At 52.6% G+C, this 20,904-nt stretch overlaps 4 protein-coding genes across 4 annotated transcripts; 2 read left to right on the top strand and 2 right to left on the bottom strand.

The window, feature by feature from the left end:
• Positions 1–192: 192 nt before the first annotated feature.
• MYCFIDRAFT_203908 (histone acetyltransferase SAGA, TRRAP/TRA1 component) lies at positions 193–12,054 on the top strand (the record flags this gene model as incomplete). Its single annotated transcript, XM_007929338.1, has 2 exons — positions 193–2,744; positions 2,820–12,054. 2 exons carry the CDS (start codon positions 193–195, stop codon positions 11,851–11,853), a joined length of 11,586 nt encoding a protein of 3,861 aa, XP_007927529.1. The 3' UTR covers positions 11,854–12,054.
• Positions 12,055–13,548: 1,494 nt separating this feature from the next.
• Positions 13,549–15,945, bottom strand: MYCFIDRAFT_175632 (uncharacterized protein; the record flags this gene model as incomplete). The annotated part of the gene is made up of 6 exons (XM_007929337.1): positions 13,549–13,560; positions 13,613–13,733; positions 13,760–13,910; positions 13,945–14,184; positions 14,235–14,350; positions 14,384–15,945. 6 exons carry the CDS (start codon positions 15,943–15,945, stop codon positions 13,549–13,551), a joined length of 2,202 nt encoding a protein of 733 aa, XP_007927528.1.
• A 107-nt stretch (positions 15,946–16,052) lies between these two features.
• Positions 16,053–16,715, top strand: MYCFIDRAFT_175631 (uncharacterized protein; the record flags this gene model as incomplete). Its single annotated transcript, XM_007929336.1, has 7 exons — positions 16,053–16,104; positions 16,145–16,242; positions 16,279–16,292; positions 16,330–16,385; positions 16,420–16,518; positions 16,563–16,648; positions 16,683–16,715. 7 exons carry the CDS (start codon positions 16,053–16,055, stop codon positions 16,713–16,715), a joined length of 438 nt encoding a protein of 145 aa, XP_007927527.1.
• A 166-nt stretch (positions 16,716–16,881) lies between these two features.
• Positions 16,882–19,637, bottom strand: MYCFIDRAFT_188894 (uncharacterized protein; the record flags this gene model as incomplete). The annotated part of the gene is made up of 2 exons (XM_007929335.1): positions 16,882–19,491; positions 19,548–19,637. The coding sequence occupies 2 exons, from the start codon at positions 19,635–19,637 to the stop codon at positions 16,882–16,884; spliced, it is 2,700 nt and encodes an 899-aa protein (XP_007927526.1).
• Positions 19,638–20,904: the final 1,267 nt, after the last annotated feature.

Here is a 20,904-nt window from a genome sequence, read left to right as displayed (position 1 = left end):
TAACGAACACTGCACGCCTGCTGCGACAACCGCGACACCCCGCCTCGACCGTAATATCACAAAAAGAGACGACCAGCGCAAGATTCGTATGAGGCAAACTGAAAAATCGGTACTGCCATGCTGCAACACTCTGCCGACTGAGTGACCACACTTGAATCCAGGCCGCAGAGCCTGCACACATCCGCCGCAATCATGGCCGAGCGGACGATGGAGGCCTACGAGAACAAGCTGCAAGATGCTTCCCTCGACTTCAAAGCCAAGCTACCCATCCTGACTGAGCTCCGCGACCAGCTCGATGCTCTCTGCCAACCGCCGACATATGCCACCTTCCTGTCCAAATTCATCCCCATCTTCCTGACCACCTTGTCGGGCTCGCCGGTATTCACCTCGACATCCTACGAGCAGAGAGTGCGACAATGCGTGCTAGAGATCCTCCATCGTCTGCCCATGTCTTCCGACGGCGCAGCCATGGAGCCCCATGCCGAGAAAGTCGTGGACAAGTGTCTGGAATTGGTCAAGGTGGAGAATGAGGACAACGCAGTGCTGTGTCTGAAGATCGTTATGGACATCTGCCGCTACCATACCAAGACAGCAGGCGTCGCCGACAAGGCACAGCCTTTTCTCGATCTCATTCTCGAAATCTTTGATAGCATGGAGCAGACGGTCAAGGACACCTTCGACACCCAGTCGCCCGTTCCTGCCACAGCCGGTCTGTCTGCCACTCCCGACAATACAGGAACTCCTGGCTCACCTGTTGCCTCTACCAGCCATGCTCTAGGTGCAGATCCCGGCGCGGAGCAGAGCACGACAAGGCAATTGGTCAAGGGCATGCACAGCTTCAAAGTCGTCGCCGAATGTCCCATCATCGTCGTCTCCATCTTCCAGGCACATCGCGCGCTATCAGGCAAGAATGTCGCCAAGTTCACGCCCCGCATCAAGCAAACCCTCCTCCTTGAGGCCGGTCCTCAAAAGAGGGCTCATGAGGAGGCCAAGGCGAACGGCACCATCTTCACCGGCATTGCCAAGGAGATAAAAGCCAAGGGACAGTCGGGCGCTTTCGGCGATCTGGTGACTGCTCAGGTCAAGACCATGTCGTTTCTGGCATATCTTCTCAGAGCCTACTCCTCGTCCTTGACCGACTTTCTTTCTCATCTTCCTGAGCTCACGGTACGATTACTTCGCGATGTCCCGCGGAGCTCGACTGCCACACGGAAAGAGCTTCTTGTTGCGATAAGGCACATCATCAACTTCAATTTCCGCGCAGTCTTCCTTCCCGTCATTTTGCCGCTCCTCGATCCCAATACCTTGGTTGGCGATTCGCTCACGGCAGACATCACATTACGACCTCTAGCCTACACAATGCTTGCCGACCTCATCCATCATGTCCGAGAGCAGCTCAATGCAAAGCAGATCGCCCGTGTCGTGCAAGTGTACGTGGGCCACCTCACAGGTGACGATGGAGTTGAAGTGCCGGGGACAAGCTATCAGACTATGTCCGCCAAGCTCTTGCTGAATATGGCAGAGTGCATGTCGAAAGTGGAAGACAAGAAGAACGCTCGCTTCTTGATGATGAGCGTGCTCAATGGCATTGCAGACAAGTTCGCCGCCATGAACCGCGCTTACCCCAATGCCGTCAAGCTCTACCGCCAGCAGCACGAGCACGCTCAGTCCAACCCCGAGGCCGCGCCCGAGAATTATCTTGCCACCAAAGATGCCAAGCCTGACTGGGATGAGACTGACATCTTCAATGCCATGCCTATCAAGGCCGTGAATCCCAAGGACAGAGCCACAGACCCCGTCACTGAGAACAAGTTCCTCTTCAAGAATCTCTTGCAAGGTCTGAAGCAATTCTTTTACCAGTTGCGGAACAGCAATCCTCCGAAGCTCAAAGAAGAGATCGACACCGCAAGTGCGCCTCCCCACTGGAACGAGCTCTCCTCGGGCTTCGAAGCAGAGGAGGTCGAGGTATTGATCAAGTTGTTCCGAGAAGGCGCAAAGTGCTTCCAGTATTATGCGCCGCTAGACACCGCGGCAGCCAACAGCTTGCCCAATGAGCCAACTTCGAGCATCGCTACCACTGCTAACAGCAAGGAAGAAAAGGACCTGCTCGAAACATTTGCAACCATCTTCCACCACCTCGATCCTGCCACGTTTCACGAGATCTTTACCTCGGGGAACCCGTCGGGAATGGCTTTTTTGTACACGCAAAGCTTCAAGCATGCTGCTTTGTTGCACATCCCGCAGTTCTTGCTGGCTAGTGAAGCAACGAGTCCGGCATTCTGCTGCATGCTGTTGAAGTTTCTGATGAGCAAGCTTGACGAGGTTGGCGAGGCTGATGCTTCCAAGACGTCTGTCCTGTTGAGGTTATTTAAGCTCTCCTTCATGGCTGTCACACTCTTCTCTCAACACAATGAAGGAGTTTTGCTGCCTCATGTGCGTGAGCTCATCACCAGATCAATCGAGCTCTCCATAACCGCTGCCGAGCCCACGAATTATTTCCTGCTCCTGAGAAGTCTTTTCAGAAGTATCGGAGGTGGCCGTTTCGAGCATCTGTACAAGGAGATCCTGCCGCTACTGGAGATGCTTCTCGAGGTTCTGAATACTCAGCTTGCAGCGGCGCCAGATGGCAGCACTCGCGATCTGTTCGTCGAGCTATCACTTACGGTCCCGGCTAGACTTAGTCACCTCCTGCCGCACTTGTCGTATCTGATGCGGCCTCTGACTGTCGCATTACGCTCCGGAGAGCCCCTCTCCGCATCAAGTCAGCGACCATCTTCCAACGACCGATCGTCGAACGACAATCGTGGCGGAGGATCTAGTGAGCTCACCGCCCAGGGTCTGCGGACTCTGGAGCTCTGTGTTGACAATCTTACGGCCGACTATCTGGATCCGATCATGCAGCCCTGGATGGAAGAGATTATGGGTAGCTTGTGGCGGATGCTTAAGCCTGCAAGTTTGACAGGTGGTAGCATAGCTGGTCCGAATGGACCCGTAACCATCGGCACCGGCCACCAGGGCGCCCACACTGCCGTTCGCATCCTTGGCAAGCTGGGAGGCAGAAATCGGAAGTTTCTCGTCAATCCACCCGAGCTCGACTGGAAGCAGTACTCGGATGATGAAGCTAGCTATGACCTTCGATTCATTGGCGCTATTAGCAGTGGCGGTGCGCGTGCTATGCCCGCTCGGCTCGGCATCGACTCGGCCATCGACAAGCTTTGGGAAATGCCCAAGACTGCCGCACAGAAAGCCTCAGACGAGCATCACAAGCGGCAATCATTCAAGTTTATCGTGTCTCACATCAAGCTGCTCGTCGGATCGGACAACCTTCCTGATGACCTCGCCAAATTAGTGAGGCTACAGGCTCATGACCTGGCATCGAAAGACTTTGACTTCGGCTCGGATCTCTTTTCTGCATCAGAGCGATCAAAGTCGACAGTCAAGCGCGACGAGCAACAGAAGACACTTCTCAAGTTGCTGAAGGCACTCATTTATGCCACAAGCATCGAGCAGTTGAAGGAGGATGCCGACCAATTCTTGCTGGGCATCTGTCGCCACTTTATGCTCGTTGAGCTCGGAGTCGCTGTTGCCAGAGAGAAACACAACCGGCGACCTTTCAACGTGCATTCTGGAGAGGGTCCCGTTTTTGTGGAAACATCAACGCTCGCTGATGCGTTCTGCGAAAGCCTGGCTTCTGACCAGAAGATTGTCAGGGAAACCACTGAACGAGCTATGCAGTCTTGTCTCAAATTTGCATCAACTATCTTCGGCTCGTCCACCAAGGCAGAATGTCTACCATTCTTCAGCCGCTTGTCCGAAGCTTTTTGCCACGCCTGCTATGAAGAGGAATGGTTCACCAAGAATTCGGGCGCTGTGGGCATCACTGTCCTGACCGATAAGCAGAAGATGCAATTTTCGGACACTTTTACCAACGATCGTTTGTCGGAGATGCTTAAAGCCCTGCTGTTTGTAATCAAGGACATGCCGCAGGATCTCCCTGCCAACATCCGGGTGCAGGCCAAAGATACTATCGTTGCTTTGGTCAAGAGATTCGGCAGCAGTGGAGCAGAGAATAAGGACGACCTTGCAAAGAAGGAAAGCAAGCTTCACGGCCATGCAAAATATCTGATTTCAGAAGTCAACCACATGAACCGGCATGTGCGCGAGGCTGCTCAATCTGCTCTACGCGCTCTTGCCGTCTCGTTCGATTTGCCGCCCCATGAGCTGCTCGCGCCTGTCAAGGACGCACTCACGTTCGGCATCTTCATCAAGCCTTTGAGAGCATTGCCATTCGCTGCACAAATAGGCTACATCGATGCCATCGATTTCCTCCTCGATGTGCCTCTGGATAAGGAAATTCTGCCATTCGACGACAACCTCAACCGATTGCTCTTCGAGACTTTAGCGCTCGTTGACGCAGACGACGAAAGCCTGGCGCCGAAACCATACGAGTTTCGGACCGCTGAAAACATCGTCCGGTTGCGTGTTGCCGGATTGAAATTGCTGGCTACCGCGATCAAGCTACCAGGGTTTAGCGCAAACGCAACTCCTGGGCAGCAGAATCAGCAAGGCCAGCCGCAGAGTGGACAGCACCGTGCAAGAGTAATAAGCATATTCTTCAAGAGTCTGTACAGCAAGAACAAAGATGTTGCAGGTGCCGCCAATGCCGGACTCAAGATTGTTCTCCAGTCCACGTCAAAACTTCCCAAAGACCTTCTACAGAATGGACTGCGACCTATCTTGATGAATGTGCAGGATCCGAGAAAGCTAAGCGTGGAGGGTCTGGAGGGCCTACGCACGTTGCTGCAATTGCTGCACAACTACTTTAAGGTCGAGATTGGCACTCGGTTGCTTGACCACATGGAAAAGATTGCGGATACTCCCACCCTTCAGAAGGTGTCCTTCCAACTCATCGAAGCTCAACCTAAGATGAAGGTTGTAACCGCGATCTTCAGCGTCTTTCATCTCCTGCCAAGCCAGGCCGCTCAATTCTTGGACGATCTCGTCAAGCGAGTGCTGAAACTCGAGGAAGCTCTCAGGAGGACGAGACGCAGCCCTTTTCGCGAACCACTCATCAAGTACCTCAACCACTATCCAAACGAGTCATGGTCTTATTTTCGCGATGCAATGAAGAACGAGGCAAAAGGACGTTTCTTTGCTCAAATACTTGAGGATCCTGAGAGCGCAACACTAAGGGAGAAGGTGATCAAGGAGGCTGAAGGTCTTGTTGCGACGTTCAAGGCAGATAATTTGGACTCTGAGAAGGCTCATGCAGCAGTCAACGCCGTCCATATTGCGTATGCGATCTCTCAGTACCCAGAGCACGCAAAGCAGCTGCTCAGCAGTGAGACCACTCGCAAAGCTCTCCTGGAGGCAACAAAGCAGTTGCAGAAAAAGCTGCACGACCACACATTACCTGAGAATTTGCGACTTGCGGTGATGCAGTCCGCCGAGCAGATCATGCATATCGTGACCGTCTATCTCGGCGATCACAGGGACGATCTTGATTACCTGTTCGACATTTTCGAGTCCTGCGTTCAAGACGAACTTCAGGCGACTCCCACCCTGCTCGCGTATCTCTACAAGAATGTCATCACCGTGGACGATGTGGAATATCAGCGCTCCATTGTGAATCGCTGCATTGACATCTACATGTCCAAAGATACGCCGCAGAAGCTGAAGTGGTTTGCCTTCCATAATGTCTCGAACCCGATCCTGGCGAATGACGTCTCACGGAACTGGGACACGCTCATGGAGCCGGTCAACAACGGTACCGCGCTTTTTGACAAAGCTATGGCAAATGCGGTACACAACAAGCTTTGGAGACCACAATCGGTCGCCGACATTTCTGACGACAACACGCAAGGAGTAGATCACAGCAGGATGGAACTGCTCCAGACTTCCGCATTCTTGATCAAGTATCATCATTCCATGCTGCAAGAGACGAGGAAGGATCTCATCAAGTTTGGCTGGAACTACATCCGACTTGAGGACCACATCAACAAATTTGCGTCCTACTGCTTGATCACATATTTCATCAACAATTACGACACGCCGCCGAAGATTGCAATGCAGGTGTACAACAGTCTGCTTCGCGCGCATCAAGCCGAGGGCCGAAATCTGGTTTCGCAGTCGCTCGAGATTCTCAAGCCTGTGCTCAAGAAGCGTCTTGGAGGGCCAGAGGGTCGTCAAAGCATCTGGGCTAGACTACCACGCAAGATCCTAAGTGAAGAGATCAGCAATGTGCCTCAGCTGACCAGCATCTACCACTTCCTCGTGCGGCATCCAGATCTTTTCTACGAAGCTCGGGACGGCTTCGCCCAGATCATCATTCCATCCATAAGCAAAGTGGTGCAGCTTCCGAATCCGAGTGCCGATAGCAGGAGACTCGCTCTCAACCTATTCACGTTGATTTGGCAATGGGAGGAGCGCACCGTCCGTGAGCACGGCTCTCTGACTGGTGGCGAGTCTACGACCGATGGAAAGCAGAATCCAAAGAAGGCTGTCGTCGCCAACAGCACTCTGCGGCTGGTTTTCATCAAATACATGGTGCAGTTCATTGCAACCCTTCCCGAGCGATTCCCAGTATCGCCGCCAAAGAGCAAAGACGCTCCAACAAGCAACAGTCAACAGCAGCCCCACGAGACTGTGACAAAATCCCTCGACTTGCTGTCAAAACTGCTTTCGCCGCCATATTGGGATGACTTGGACATCGACGGCATGTTTCCGAAAGTGACGGAGCAGATTCTCTGCACGGAGCATAAGCAGGAGGAAAAAGTGGAGATCTGGACCACTCGTGTTGTGAACACCATTCAAATCCTCAAGGTTCTGCTGAACTCGAGGCCGAATGAATGGGTCATTGCACGCTTGCCACAACTGCAAAAACTTTTGGCCAAGCCTCTCAAGAGTGAGACTCCAGAAATCCAAGATGCGCTGCACAATGCCGACTTCCAAGAGCATGTTGTGCCGCAGCTTCCGCCAATACTCAGGCGTGCTCTTGATCCGATCCCGGTGCAGGCGCCTGACGATGAGCTCCCCGACGCAGACAGCCCGACAGAAGAGTTCACAGGATTTTTGACAACCGAAGCGGGCAATCTGCTCAACAACGGCAGCCATGTCGCAGGTATCAATATCTTGTGGATCATGGCGCAGCGCAAGCCGGAGGACGTCGACACGCATACTGCAGCTTTGCTGAAGACGTTGCAGACCAAGCTTGCTAAAGATCACTTGGCGTCTCTGATGCACCCTCAGCAGATGATGGCACAAGGCGTGCAGAACGCGCAACCGACGCCTCAGGAAGCTCAAATCACCGTGGACATGATCATCAAGGTGATTGAAATGTTGTCAGCCCGAATCAGCACTCTTGGTGAGAGTCGCAGGCCGTATCTCAGCGTTCTCGCCAGTCTTGTGGAGCGATCGACCAATAATGCACTCTGCGAGAAGATTTTGAGTCAGGTGGAGAATTGGGTGTTCAATTCGCCGGAGCCCGTGCCAACGCTGAAGGAGAAGACGGCTGTCCTCCAGAAGATGTTGCTCTTCGAAAGCAGACCAGACCAGACTCTGTACACCAAGTTCATGAATTTGGTGATCCGCATCTACGAAGATCCCAAGATCACCCGATCAGAGCTCGCCGTACGCATGGAGCATGCATTCCTCATCGGCCTCAGAAGCCCGGATATCGAAATGCGAGCACGCTTCATGGGCATATACGACAAAGCTTTGAGCCGCTCGACGAGCAATCGATTCTACAAGCTGATCAGTGAGCAACAATGGGACGTGCTCGGTGATTCGTTCTGGTTGAGCCAGGTTATCCAGCTCATGTTCGGTTCGTTTGACCAGCATGCGCCAATCCATCTGCACCAGGACGATTTCAAATGTCTACCAGAGTCCAAGGCTGTGAGCACATACATCAGTGACACGCGGGTGAACGACGTCATGGTCGATGACAATCTCGAGGAGTTGCTGGTTGACGAAAAGCGCTTCATGATGGAAATCAGCACTGTTCGTGCAAGAGAGGTCCTGGTGCCTCTCGCCGAGATTCAGCACACTGACTGGACGCTGGCGCACGATATCTGGGTCGCATACTTCAAGATGTGCTGGTCCATACTTCCAAAGGATGATCGAGACGACATCGAACAAGGGCTCGTCGCCCTGCTCACCAAGGACTTCCATCAGCGTCAGATCGACAGGCGGCCGAATTGTGTAGCAACATTGCTGGAGGGCATTGCTGGAGCCAGACCTGCAGTCAAGTTTGCACCCCACGTGATGAAGTATTTGGCCAAGTCTTACGACGCTTGGTACGTCGCTGCAACCTACATGGAAGATCTGGCCATGAAACCGACCGTTGACACGACCAATGTTCGGGAGAGCAATCTCGACGCCCTGGTCGAGACATACGCTGGCCTGGAGGAGAGTGACTTATTCTACGGCACATGGCGTCGACGCGCTGCATATGTAGAGACAAACGCTGCTTTGTCGTATGAGCAGAATGGCGTCTGGGACAAGGCTCAGAACATGTACGAGCAGGCACAGGTCAAAGCTAGGACCGGATCTTTGCCATACTCGCAGGGCGAATACATGCTGTGGGAAGATCAGTGGGTCCTTTGCGCGCAGAAGCTGCAGCAGTGGGACATCCTTGGAGAATTCGCAAAGCACGAGAACATTAACGATCTCTATCTCGAGGCAATGTGGAGGAACTATGAGACATGGCAGAATGCCGAAAACCGCGACCATCTGGAGACTGTGATCAAGGCTGTTTCCGATGCGCCGACTCCACGCAGAATGTTCTTCCAGGCATTTATGTCTTTGCTGAAGTTACACAACAAGACCGAGCAGCCCCAAGAGTTCAATCGCACTTGCGACGAAAACATTCAATTGTCGATCAAGAACTGGCACAAGCTGCCCCGCCGCATCACCAACGCGCATATTGGGCTTCTGCAGAACTTCCAGCAGCTGGTTGAACTGCACGATGCCAGTGTCATTTGCCAGAGCTTGGCGCAGACGAATGCCACAAATCTGGATGTCAAATCCCAAGAGCTGAAGGTTCTCCTGTCGACGTGGCGAGATCGTTTACCAAACCTATGGGACGACATCAATGCATGGCAAGACCTGGTGACATGGCGTCAACACATCTTCCAGCTTATCAATGGGACGTACCTCAACCTCATCCCTAGCGGCCAAGGAGCCGCGACAGGGAATAGCTACGCTTACCGCGGATACCACGAGACGGCCTGGATTATCAATCGATTCGCTCACGTGGCTCGAAAGCACCAAATGCCGGAAGTGTGCATCACACAACTGAGCAAGATCTACACGCTTCCCAACATTGAAATTCAAGAGGCATTCTTGAAGCTGAGGGAACAAGCAAAATGTCACTACCAGAACCGCGCAGAGCTTACCAATGGGCTAGATGTGATCAACAACACGAACCTGAACTACTTTGGTCAGCAGCAAAAGGCAGAGTTCTACACTCTTAAGGGCATGTTTCTCAGCAAGCTGAACCAGAAGGACGAGGCGAGCGACGCCTTTGGCACTGCCCTGTTCTTCGACATCAAGCTACCAAAGGCTTGGGCAGAATGGGGACGCTACAACGACAAGCTCTTCAAGGAGGACCCGACGAATCTGGAGACCGGCTCAAACGCTCTGTCTTGCTATCTGGAGGCCGCAGGACAGTACAAGAGCGCCAAATCTCGGAAACTGCTTAGTCGCATTCTTTGGCTCCTCAGTTTGGATGACGCGGATGGTCAGCTATCTCAGAAGTTCTATGACTATCACGGTGACCATCCCTGGTGGTATTGGGTGACATTCATCCCACAGCTGATTGCCAATCTGTCACGAACAGAGAGCGAGGCCAACATCGCACATCAGATCTTGACAAGTCTAGCGAAGACATATCCTCAAGCTCTGCACTTCTCTCTGCGCACAAGCCACGAAGACCACCAAGCTATCCGCAAGTCATTGATGCTGAGGGAGCAGAAAGAGAAGGCAATGAAAGCCAAGCAAGCCGGCAGTGCTGCCAGCGGCGACAACGTCAAGAGTGAATCGCCTGCAAGACCTGATAGTTCAGCTGGACAGTCGAGACCAACCACATCGGCTGGCGACACATCACTGCCCACCACCAACGGCGAGACCAAGGCAGATGAGAAGAAGGAAGGAGGCGAGGGCGAAGAGAAGAAAGAAGGTGAGGCACCGAAGCCACGGAAGTCATGGGAGCACACAGAGGCTCTCGTCATAACATTGCGGACTGCATTCCCTCTGCTGTACGCCTCGATGGAAGCCATGGTCGAGCAGATCCAGCGCCACTTCAAGTGTCCGCCAGACGAGGACGCATACCGACTCATCGTTGCGCTGCTCAACGATGCTCTCAGCTACGTGGGTCGTTCTCCACAGTCTTTCTCCCAAGACAACAAATTGCCTCCTCAGACGGAAGCCAACATCACACGTTTCGCTGAGAGCATTCTGCCGCCGCATATCCGCAAGTCGTTCGAGCAGGACTTTGTGACCAAGAAGCCGACTATGCTGGAGTATATTGGAAAGCTGCGGAGATGGCGAGACAAGCTTGCAGAACGACTTGACCGCCGATCAACCACCTTCCATCTGGCTGAGAACACTCATTTGGCCGGTTTTAGGTTTGTCTGGTTTGATGAGGTTGAGATTCCTGGCCAATACCTACAACACAAGGATAAGAACCAAGATTTTGTAAGGATTGAGCGCTTCCTGCCTAATGTCGACCTGGTACGTGGCGTTGCAAGCTGTCATCGACGTCTGAGGATTCGCGGACATGATGGAAGTGTGCATCCATTCGCAATCCAACACCCGGCGCCGAGACACAGCAGGCGAGAGGAGAGAATCCTGCAGCTGTTCCGAATCTTCAACAGCACATTGTCGAAGAAGAAGGAAAGCAGACGTCGCAATTTGCAATTCCATCTACCGGCCATGGTTCCTCTCAGTCCACAAATTCGCATCATCCAGGACGATCCGTCTTACACGTCGCTCCAAGCTGTCTGGGAAGACTACTGCCGGCGCAACGAGACCGACAAGGACCAGCCGATCATGTTCACGATGGAGAAGATGCGTTCGATCACGCCCAACCAGAGACAAGAGCAATGGCTCAACATGCGCATCGAGTCGCTCAACTACGTTCAAGAGCACTATGTGCCCAAGGATCTGGCGCGCGACTACTTCGCTGCCACATTCCCATCCTACGACTCTTTCTGGTTGTTCCGCCGACAATTCTCGTACCAGCTCGCGGCACTGACATACATCACGTTCACGATGTTCATGACTGTGCGCTACCCCAACAAGATGCACATTTCCAGAAGCAACGGCAACATTTGGGGCTCGGAGTTGTTGCCATTCATGCTGGCGAATCGACCGCTCTTCCATCAACCAGAGCCGGTACCTTTCCGTCTTACGCCAACCTTGCAAGTCTTGATGGGTCCGATTCATACGGAAGGCATCTTCACGTGCGCTCTCATGGCCATCGCTAGATGCTTGACATCCGATGCCTCATCCAGCACCACTTCCTCGGCCACTCCTGCTACGAATGGTGCTGCTCAAACGAATGGTGCTTCCGAGTCTTCGAACTCTGAGCTGGAACATCACCTTTCCATTTTCATTCGAGATGAGATTGCGTTCTGGTACATGTCCTCTCACCGGCAGAACGTCAAGGAAGGCGAGATGCGCGAACACGTGCAGAGGAACTCGGAGGCGATTGTTGGCAAGGCTGTCGGTCTGGCGAGAGAGCCTACAGGACACAATCTGCCTGCTAGTCAGAGTGTTCTGGATCTCGTGGCTAAGGCTACGAACCCTGAGAAGTTGAGCCAGACTGATCTGCTGTGGATGCCGTGGTTGTGAGGAGGGGATGATGTGGTGGTGGCGAGAAATGATCTGAGGTTTTAGCGTGGAGTTAAGAGTGAAGGGAAAATGTGGCTTGCATAGCCGGATGGCAGGGAAGGGGTTCTATTAGCGCTGGCGCCCTGGAGCGTGCCTGTCATGGCAAAAGAGATTGATATTGGTAGTTGTATCTTTTGGAACGATGACTCTGTTACTGTTCTGCCCATCTCTGCCACAAGAGATTTCTACCCTGTCAATCCCGCGCGTGATCGGACGTCCAGCGACGTCACGACACTTCATCCAATGCGTATTCCAACATCTTCCCCACACCCTGACCAGACTCCAATGGCACACGATTCTGGTAATTCCACCACCTTTCCGACAAATGGAAAGGTCCATCTTTCTTCGACGAAATCCCTCGAATCAGCAGCAAAGAAGCAACATCCGGACGAGGTTGTAAGGGCGAGGCGAGGGGGAGGTGTCCGCCTAGGAAGTTGTGAGGGCGAGGAGGTGGGATGCTTGATGGAACGTCTGGTGCAGGTCCTTCACTTCACTTCAGCGAAGTTGCTCGGATAGTCCCGCTAGTCGCCGTCGTTCTCATCCACACCACCCACTGAAAAGTGTACCAGTACCACACCACTGAAAAGAGTACCACCTCGACGACATGCCTGCTTGACATGGCGGCCGAGATACACATCTCCATCGCCAAATCCCTCGACAATGCCGCGCTCCTCCACTTTCGTCGCGTCTGTCCTGTCGCGCCCTCGAGAAGAACAGCCTGGATGTCTTTGCTGAGAGCGCTTCTTCACCGTTCGCCGCCACCTCGTTACAGCCCCGTCTTTGCGTGCTTTGCGCGACATGTCGGCCAGGCCTGCACTTGCGCGACACATTCGAGAGATCGAGTTGGTCACGGTACACTCTCAAAGAGCTGCGTCTCGGAGTTTACGACTTCATTGGCGAGGAGTCTGAACTTACAGACTTCTTACGCTATCTGGGCCAGAATCTCAGCTTGGAGGATCTGCAGATGGACAGTATCTTTGGTTTGGGTGAGGACCATGCATGGAGACTATGGAACCAAGACAATATGGAACCTATGTTCGAATCCCGAAGCGGTGCAGATTGGTCTGTCTCGGACATCCTGAAGAACGTTGAGCAATGGGCAAGATTTGCGCACTTTTGAAGTTGCGGCAATCAGTACGACTCAAACGTGGAGCACTTCCACTTCACACAGCATTGAGTCCCGCTGTGAGAGGCTTGAAATCGACGTGGCCCAAGATTGGGAACGTCCCGCGGAGGTGTCGAACATCCGTATCTTACAGCACTCACATCAGTGCTAGACTTACTGCACCTGGCATGATCATACCAGCCAAAGATGAAGACAATGCAATGTTGTCAAAGCTCACTCTCCTCCACGGAGGAAGCCACGACGTAGCTTGAGAGGCAACTGAAGACACCCGTCAGCAAGAGAAGCGCGAAAGAGCTTCGGAACGAGCATACTGCATGCGTGGCGAAGGATTTCAGGTACACAGAAGCATGGAACCGGGAGACTCTAGCTTTGTAACAATTTCCACAATCATTTCTCTATCACACCTTCACACATGCTGTTGTTTGCACGTAACCACGGGTCCACTTTGCCACGCTTTACCTCATATTCCCCAACTCTGCTTTACTGATTGATTATCTAGTGCTTGTGGAAGAAGTCGCTTGATCGAAACGTCAGTTGTTGATCTCAAAAGAACATTGTGAATCGGTTGCAGAGCGAGGACTTATACGATGTCACCACCAAGACGATCTGCTGAGCCTTGACCGAAGCCTCCGTATGGACCCTAGTGCTAAGCATCCTGTTGAGTCTACTGGCCTTTAGCAGTCTAAGCGCCTTGCTGCTGCTCCTACTGAGCTTACTCGTCACGCTTCCCAACACCACCACTAGTCAGCAGCATCTCCAACAGCGTTGAAACCATAGTTAGCTACTTCGGCAGCAGCATTGAAGTCACCCTGTGCAGCGGCAGCCAGCAGACCTCCGGCATTGAGATTGGCACTGAATCCTACCTGGTACTCCTCCTCCTCCTCCTCCGTTTCTGTTTAACCACTGGTAATGCTACCAGTTCTAACGCCGATCGAGGGGTGCTGCGCTGGCGAGACATGCTAACGATGAAGGTAGGATTTTTGGGGGGGTTTGGAAAATGAAGCGGATGTGTGTAGTTGGAGAAAGAGAGAGGGAGAAGTGCTGTGATGCACTGACAGTATGGGTTTGACTCCCGAATTCCGTCTCGAGACGTCGTGGAAAATGATGTAGCTGATTGTAGAACTCCCCTTTGAGTGCTGCTATGAGAGACTGTACGTGTCTGTGTCCTTGAGTGACAAACACTGCCTTTAGCTCGCGCCTTCCGGTTCAACGCAACTATGCCCGTATATTCTATCAAACGCAAAACGCACAATTTTAAGCAAAAGCTGATATCTCACTTTTTTCATCAAGCGCTCTTTTTGCGATCTCCAGATGAATCTCGCTGGTAGACGTCTTTCTCATGCCGAACTTCGGTTATTTTCCCACTCGTCGGCCTCGGAAGCTGACTTGGCCTTCGGTTCGTCAGACGATGACTCCCATGCACGAGAAGCCGATGCAATCTTAGCTCGCTGCTCTTCGGCGCGCTTAAGCCAAGGATTGATCTTGGGTGGATCAAGCTCCTCGAGTGTGCATGGCTTCGTCCATGCCTTGTGCTTAGCATCGTCATTCTCTTCGCCTTGCTTCTTCTGTGCAGCACTGGATCCCTGATTCGACGCCTTCTCCTCACCTGTCGTCTCTGGGAGAGACTTCATCGTAGCATTCGCGAGCAGAAGCATGATGAAAGCCATAAGCATGATTGCAAATGCGCAATGCCAGGCGAGCCGCAAGATGGCGTTGCAGATCTTAGCATATCCTGCGCGAGATTTCTTCGTGACTTGATCGAAGAAAGCCTTGATGTGATCCAGAATTCGGACTGCCCAGGCAGGTCGCTCGTGCACAATCACGTTGACGGTAGCGAGTGTGTTCATAATGAGCCAGGAGAGTGTGACGGTGCCGACACAGATACCAGCACGCTCGAGGGCTTGGTCGTGAGTTCGTGACATTGAGAGAGTCAGTAAGGAGCCAGAGACAAAGCCGAGAGTCATGCCGGAGCTGCAAGCAGGGTGATTCTCGACATTGTTGCCATCGTCATTGGCGCTCTTGCGTGACTTGGCAGGACTGCGCATTCCAGCTGCTGAGGCACGGCGCTGTAGGTACTTGTAAAGAGAGCTCAAAGTGAGCGAGATGATGAGCAACAGCAAGACCAAGGAGCAGACCTCGGCAGCCTCAGATCGTTGAGAAGAGGCGTCGTGGTCCAAGGATGCGGTCAGAGACGGTTCATGAAGAGATGGCGCATATACACAAGGCGTATATAGTGCGTCAGGCTCGGAGGTGACGAATCCCCTCTCGTCTCCAGAGAACTTTTCCAAATCGGCATTCTCGATGTCGTTCCAGGTCAAAGTCTGTGACGCAGACGCAGAAACATCATTCGGCACCCAGTGCTCGCTGTCTTTGACAAGGCTTAGCAGCGTGAGATACGTGAAATCAGCGAAAGTGATAGGCTCGCCCCAAGGCCCGTAGTCATCCGCCCGCGATGCGTCCTCACCGTCGGGAGCAGTGTTCGCAGATGGTGTCGGCAACGGGGTTTCGTCTGCGCCGGTGTTCTTTCCGTGCTCAAGGACTGCGCCATCGATGCCATTTGCGCCGACATCCTGTGGCTCACTGCCATCAACCGGTTCCAATGACCATGGCACATGGTGATCGCAGTATCCACGAACCGGATGGCCCTTGCCCTCCTCAAATTTCGTACGGGGAGCATTGCAACCGTCATACAGAGGAATGAACCCGCACTGTTCAGGCTCAACTTGATTTGCTTCCATATCGAGGTTCGAATCTCGTGGTGGGATCGGACAAGGAACACGGATTCGGTCCTCGCTCGAGGGCTCTTTATTGTGAGTGATAGGTGCAGAGTCGACTGTTGGTGTCTCTGTTGAGACTGGCGGCGACAGTGCGTAGTAGGAGTTGTAAAGGCTCTTAATGGACGGCAATTTGTCCATAATGACGGTCATGGCGACGTCGGCGCTTGCGACTACTGATTCTGTCAGTTCACAGTCCCGGCTATAGTAGAGAAGAGGTTATAGTACACCTTAGTCGCCGATTTGTTGTAATCGAGTTAATGAAATACGATGTTTTTTCTACAGCTCTGTCAAGTCGAGGTTGTGTGTCGTGTGTTGCTTAAGTAGAAGACGAGCGCTCGCATTCAAAAAGACGTGGAAGCTGACGCACAGGCCATGTCCGCTTCGGGCCGAGCATGTGAAAAGGTCGGTTGCCGGCTTGTGACACGATATTTCGAACTGCATTCGCACGTGCGCTACTTTTATTCTCGCCCCAAGGCTTTCTAGTACAGTTTAACCCAGTACTGCCCGCCACATTGCTACACAAATACTGCAAAGGCGAAGTGCCATTCACTGTATCTACGATATCCTCCATGCCCTCGATCGTGATTCCAGTACAGAGACTTGCCGCACTGCACTGAATCTCAGCAATGACGTCCCTCGTCGTGGTACAAGATCATCGCGACTCTCTGGGGATGACCGGGAAGGCCTGCCTTTCGTACTACATTGAAAGCAGATTCTTGGCGCGTGCATCGAGCACGTAACCTTGAATTGCTGAAGTATACATGTAGTCAAGATTCAGACCACCGAACACATCGAGAAACCTGTTCCGACCTCTTGGAGACAAAGGCGTATCCGACGCATAGCAAGCTTTTATGTCCGGATAGCACTGTGATGACTGCAACAGTTAGCTAGAGGAGACACAAGGAAATAAGAGGCGGTGAAAGTGGACAATTTACGACGATGTAGTAAGAAGTCATCATTAGCTGTCCGTTTTCCGGCTGTTTCTGCTGTTTCTCATGCTCTTCCCTTGATCGGCAGTGTTGCCAGACGGACCCGTGAGAACTAAAATGGGAAAGACTCTGGTATGCACAAGCAGCGCCCAACGTCCTATGTCCTGGCAGCCTTCCGGAGTCCTTCCATGATATTAATAAGATTGTCGACCAAAGGCGGGTTCCTGGTCTCATTGTGGTTTCTTCGCATGGCTGTAACCACGGCGCCGAGAACTTCATCTGGATTCGAGATCATGACCGCAGTCTCAGCTGGGGGTGAGGTAGGCTTGTTGATCCACGTTCGGATAGCGGCGTTAGCTTTGCCATTCAATATCCAGCGCTTCACAGCATTGTCGTCCGCGCCATCAAGCAAAGCGGTGATGCCATTGTTCGCAAACGGTCCTGGTTCGGTGGCTCGGCTCACTATCCCATAAGCCCAAAACGCAAGACTTGCTTGATATACGGCAATCGCAGCGAAATCGCATATCAGACTTGGTCGAAGTTCCCTTGCGGCTCGAATTACCTGCCCTGCGTGCCACAGCGCTTGGCGAGCCGTAGTCGTCTTAGTCCACTGCACGAGGGACGGGTAAACTCTTCTAGATTCCTCTTCGCCTTCAACACCTGCAAAAAGCTGCACATCATCGAGAGACATGTGTAGGTGCATGAGCAGCAGCTCGACGATGAGCGTGACTTTCGTGTCTTCAACCGAGCTTATTCGGAAACATTGGAGAAGCTTTGTTAACTCGCCATGTCTCGTGTTCATCAACAGGTTGCCATTACTCCATTGATTGTTGACGTCTTTCAACGATGAATCCAGCTGTCTGTATTCCCAGATCATGCGCCAGGCCGCACCGAGGACGGCCATACTGGCTTGCCTCTGGTCAAAGAAGATGTCGCGGACCCCTAGAATGTCGAGGTCCTGAATGCAATCGACCAATGATGGCTGTCGCTCATGCCTGGGACCAGGATTGCGCATGTACGTTGCCTTCCAAGATTCTGCAGAAGGCGCATGCCATAGGCTCTCGGACTCCGGTAGTGGCAGGTAAAGCTCGGCATATGATATCAAAGGGCTACTGAGTAAGGAGACCGATGCTTCAAGGTCGTGCCGGAATAAATGCAGCGCGAATCGCTTCCTGGACTCTTGCTTCACCCATTTCCTCCATTTGTCTTCAAGAGCTTCGGCTTCATCGTCTGCTTCAGGAACGATTCGCTCGTAGGTTCCACGACGGAATAGTCCACCACGACGAGCCATGGTGACAAGCACCTGTTGAAAGCCTTCTGCAAGTTCCATCTTGCGGGAGTCACCGCTCCACAAGCCGATTTTGAGCTGAAGGAGCGAGGCTTGCATGATGGTGAGATCTCGCATAAGCGTGTTGTCATCCTCGATCTGCACTGATACAGCACTCCTGATCGCTTCCTGTATTGCATAGCCGACCTTGCGTATCGATGCATCTGGGGTCAAAACAGCTCCAGCTGCCACGATTGCTGCAAGGACTTCGGGCCTCGCAACGCCCGCTAGCAGTGTAGGTGCGTGGATCCAGTGCTTTGCATGTGAGCCCGGAGAAGTTAGCGAGAATTGGAAGAGGCTGTCCAGGAGACTCAGAGATGGAAAGCACGAGACGGCACGCGGTATACTGTTAGGCTTGCAGGTGCTGAGTATCATAGCCAGAATCCTGTCTCGAGATATCTGGGAGAGGGGTTCTGTAGTCACGCGTCTCTCGATATCAAGACTAGTAGGCGTAGGCAGCGACAGGTTCGCTTGCTCGGCGCTCCCGCTATCCTTCGAAATCGGTCTAAAACGCCAAACGGATGCTTTTGGTAGTGCGTGTCTATCAATAGGCGGCTCCGACGAAGCAGCGGTGTAGCTTTGCACAACATCCGATCCTGCTGTGGGGAAGCCTATGCTCGGAGTCCTGAGATCAAAGGGGTTCGCGTTGTTATAGGCATCGAGGAAAGTAAGATCCATCTCGTTGAGGTCCATATTGGTGTCAACGCCGAAGTCAAACAGCTCGCGAGGAGTCCATGGCCCGGCTTGGAAGTCCATGGCTTGGACGCCGGTGGCCTGGCTAGCGGGAGGCATCATCTTGTCTCGCAGATAATCAAACATGTTGGGTTGCTGCGCCGGTGTTGGCAGCATTGCCGGATCGATGGCCATTGGTGCTGGCGGTGGTGCTGGCGGTGGCTGCTCCATCTGCATGGGCGTCATTTGCTGGCCAGGCGCGGGATATGAATTTCCATGTTGCATCGGAGGTGTGTGATGCATTTGGTGCAGATTCTGCAGATTCTGCATATTCTGCATGGGCGAGACATTGTTACCATATGGCTGTGGCGCAAAATCATTGCTGTACGGCTGTGCATAAGGAGGTGAGTTTGCATTCTGCGTAGGTGAGTGATGAATGTCGCTTGGTCCAAAGTTGGCCGTGTAGTTGCACGCTATGCCCTTCTTCGTACACCGCTTGCACGGCTTCTCTTCTTCGCACTTGAGGTGAAGTGCCGCACAGGCTTCGCACGCTTGAGACACTCGGCTATGCTGAATAATAGTAGGCTTCGACTGGGGATCATCCTTCGAATGGCCAAGAGTGTGACGCTTCAGTAAGTCGGCGCGTGCAAAGGCCTTGGTGCAAACTTGGCAAGCGTATGGCTTTTCCTGCGTATGCATGCGAACATGTCTCGATAGATGATCGAGGCGGGCATAGCTCTTGCTGCACTTGCCACAACTGTAGAGGCGCTGCGCGGGCTGGATGCCGGTCGTCGTGGCATTGCTGCCGTTGGGGCCAGTCGCACCATTCGATGCTGATAGCGATGCTGATGCTGCATCGCCGTCGGTCGCATCGCCGGCAGTACGAGGGCGTTTTGCGGGTGCGGCGCGTGCATCGTTGTCAGCAGCATCGACAGAGGCTCCGGCAGCAGCCGGGCTGGGCTGGGCCTTGATCAACGTCCCTGCCGCCGGGTAGGGAAGGTCATTTTCCATCGGGCCAGCCTAGGCAGTGGAGCCCGATATCGACCTCGACCTCGACCTCGACCTCGACCACGACGGCATGCGGAGCGGAGCGTGGAAGTGAAGCGCGTTGGAGCCGATGAACTGTCTGTGAAGATGGGAGGTGGAGGAACAAAAGTCTGCGCTCGGATCTTTCCTTTCGGCGGCAACCCCGCGCCCGCCCGCCCGCTCGTGCAGAGGCTCGGCTGGGGAGGAAGCACGTGCGCGCTTACTTACCTACATACAAAACTAGCCTACCGTCCGCGCCGCCGGCGCGGACGTACGCCTACCGACGGAATTAAATTAGCAGTAAGGCGTATAGAATAAATAGAAGTATTAAACGTATTCTTAGTAAGACTCGCTATAAGCGTTCTAGATAGTACTCGCTAATAGCTATTAGCGTTCTAGATTAGAATTACTATAAACGTTTTAGATAAGACTTAGTATAGGCGTTCTAAATAAGATTCGCTATAAATATTCCGACTAAGATTCGCTATAAGCGTCCTAGATAAGACTCGCTATAAGCGTTCTAGATAAGACTCGCTATTAGCATATTAGATTAGAAGTACTATAGACGTTCTAGATAATGCTCGCTATAGGCGTTCCGAATAAGACTCGCTATAAGCGTTTCGGATAAGATTCGCTATTAGCGTATTAACTAAGATTCGCTATAAGCGTCCTAGATAAGACTCGCTATAAGCGTTTCGGATAGGACTCGCTATAGGCGTTCCGGATAAGTCTCGCTATAAACGTTCCGGATAAGACTTACTATAGGCGTTCTAGATAAGATTCGCTATTAGTATATTAACTAAGATTCGCTATAAGCGTTCTAGATAGGACTCGCTATAAGCGTTTTAGATAGGGCTTACTATAGGCGTTCTAGATAGTACTCGCTATTAGTATATTAACTAAGATTCGCTATAAGCGTCCTAGATAAAACTCGCTATAAGCGTTTTAGATAGAACTCGCTATAGGCGTTCCGGATAGTACTCGCTATTAGCGTATTAGATAAGACTCGCTATAAGCGTTCTAGACAGGACTATTAGGGCTAAAGAGGCTATACGTAATTAGTATATAATTAGACCGAGTAAAGCTAGGGTCTTAGTGCCTTAGGTAGGGCTTAGCGCTTAGCGTTAGGCTAACTAGCCTACCTTCTTCCTTCTC

Source organism: Pseudocercospora fijiensis (genome assembly GCF_000340215.1).
Source record: "Pseudocercospora fijiensis CIRAD86 unplaced genomic scaffold MYCFIscaffold_5, whole genome shotgun sequence".
Taxonomy (NCBI): domain Eukaryota; kingdom Fungi; phylum Ascomycota; class Dothideomycetes; order Mycosphaerellales; family Mycosphaerellaceae; genus Pseudocercospora; species Pseudocercospora fijiensis.
The sequence above is the reverse complement of the archived record's forward strand: the minus strand, read 5'-3'. Positions and strand labels throughout refer to the sequence as shown.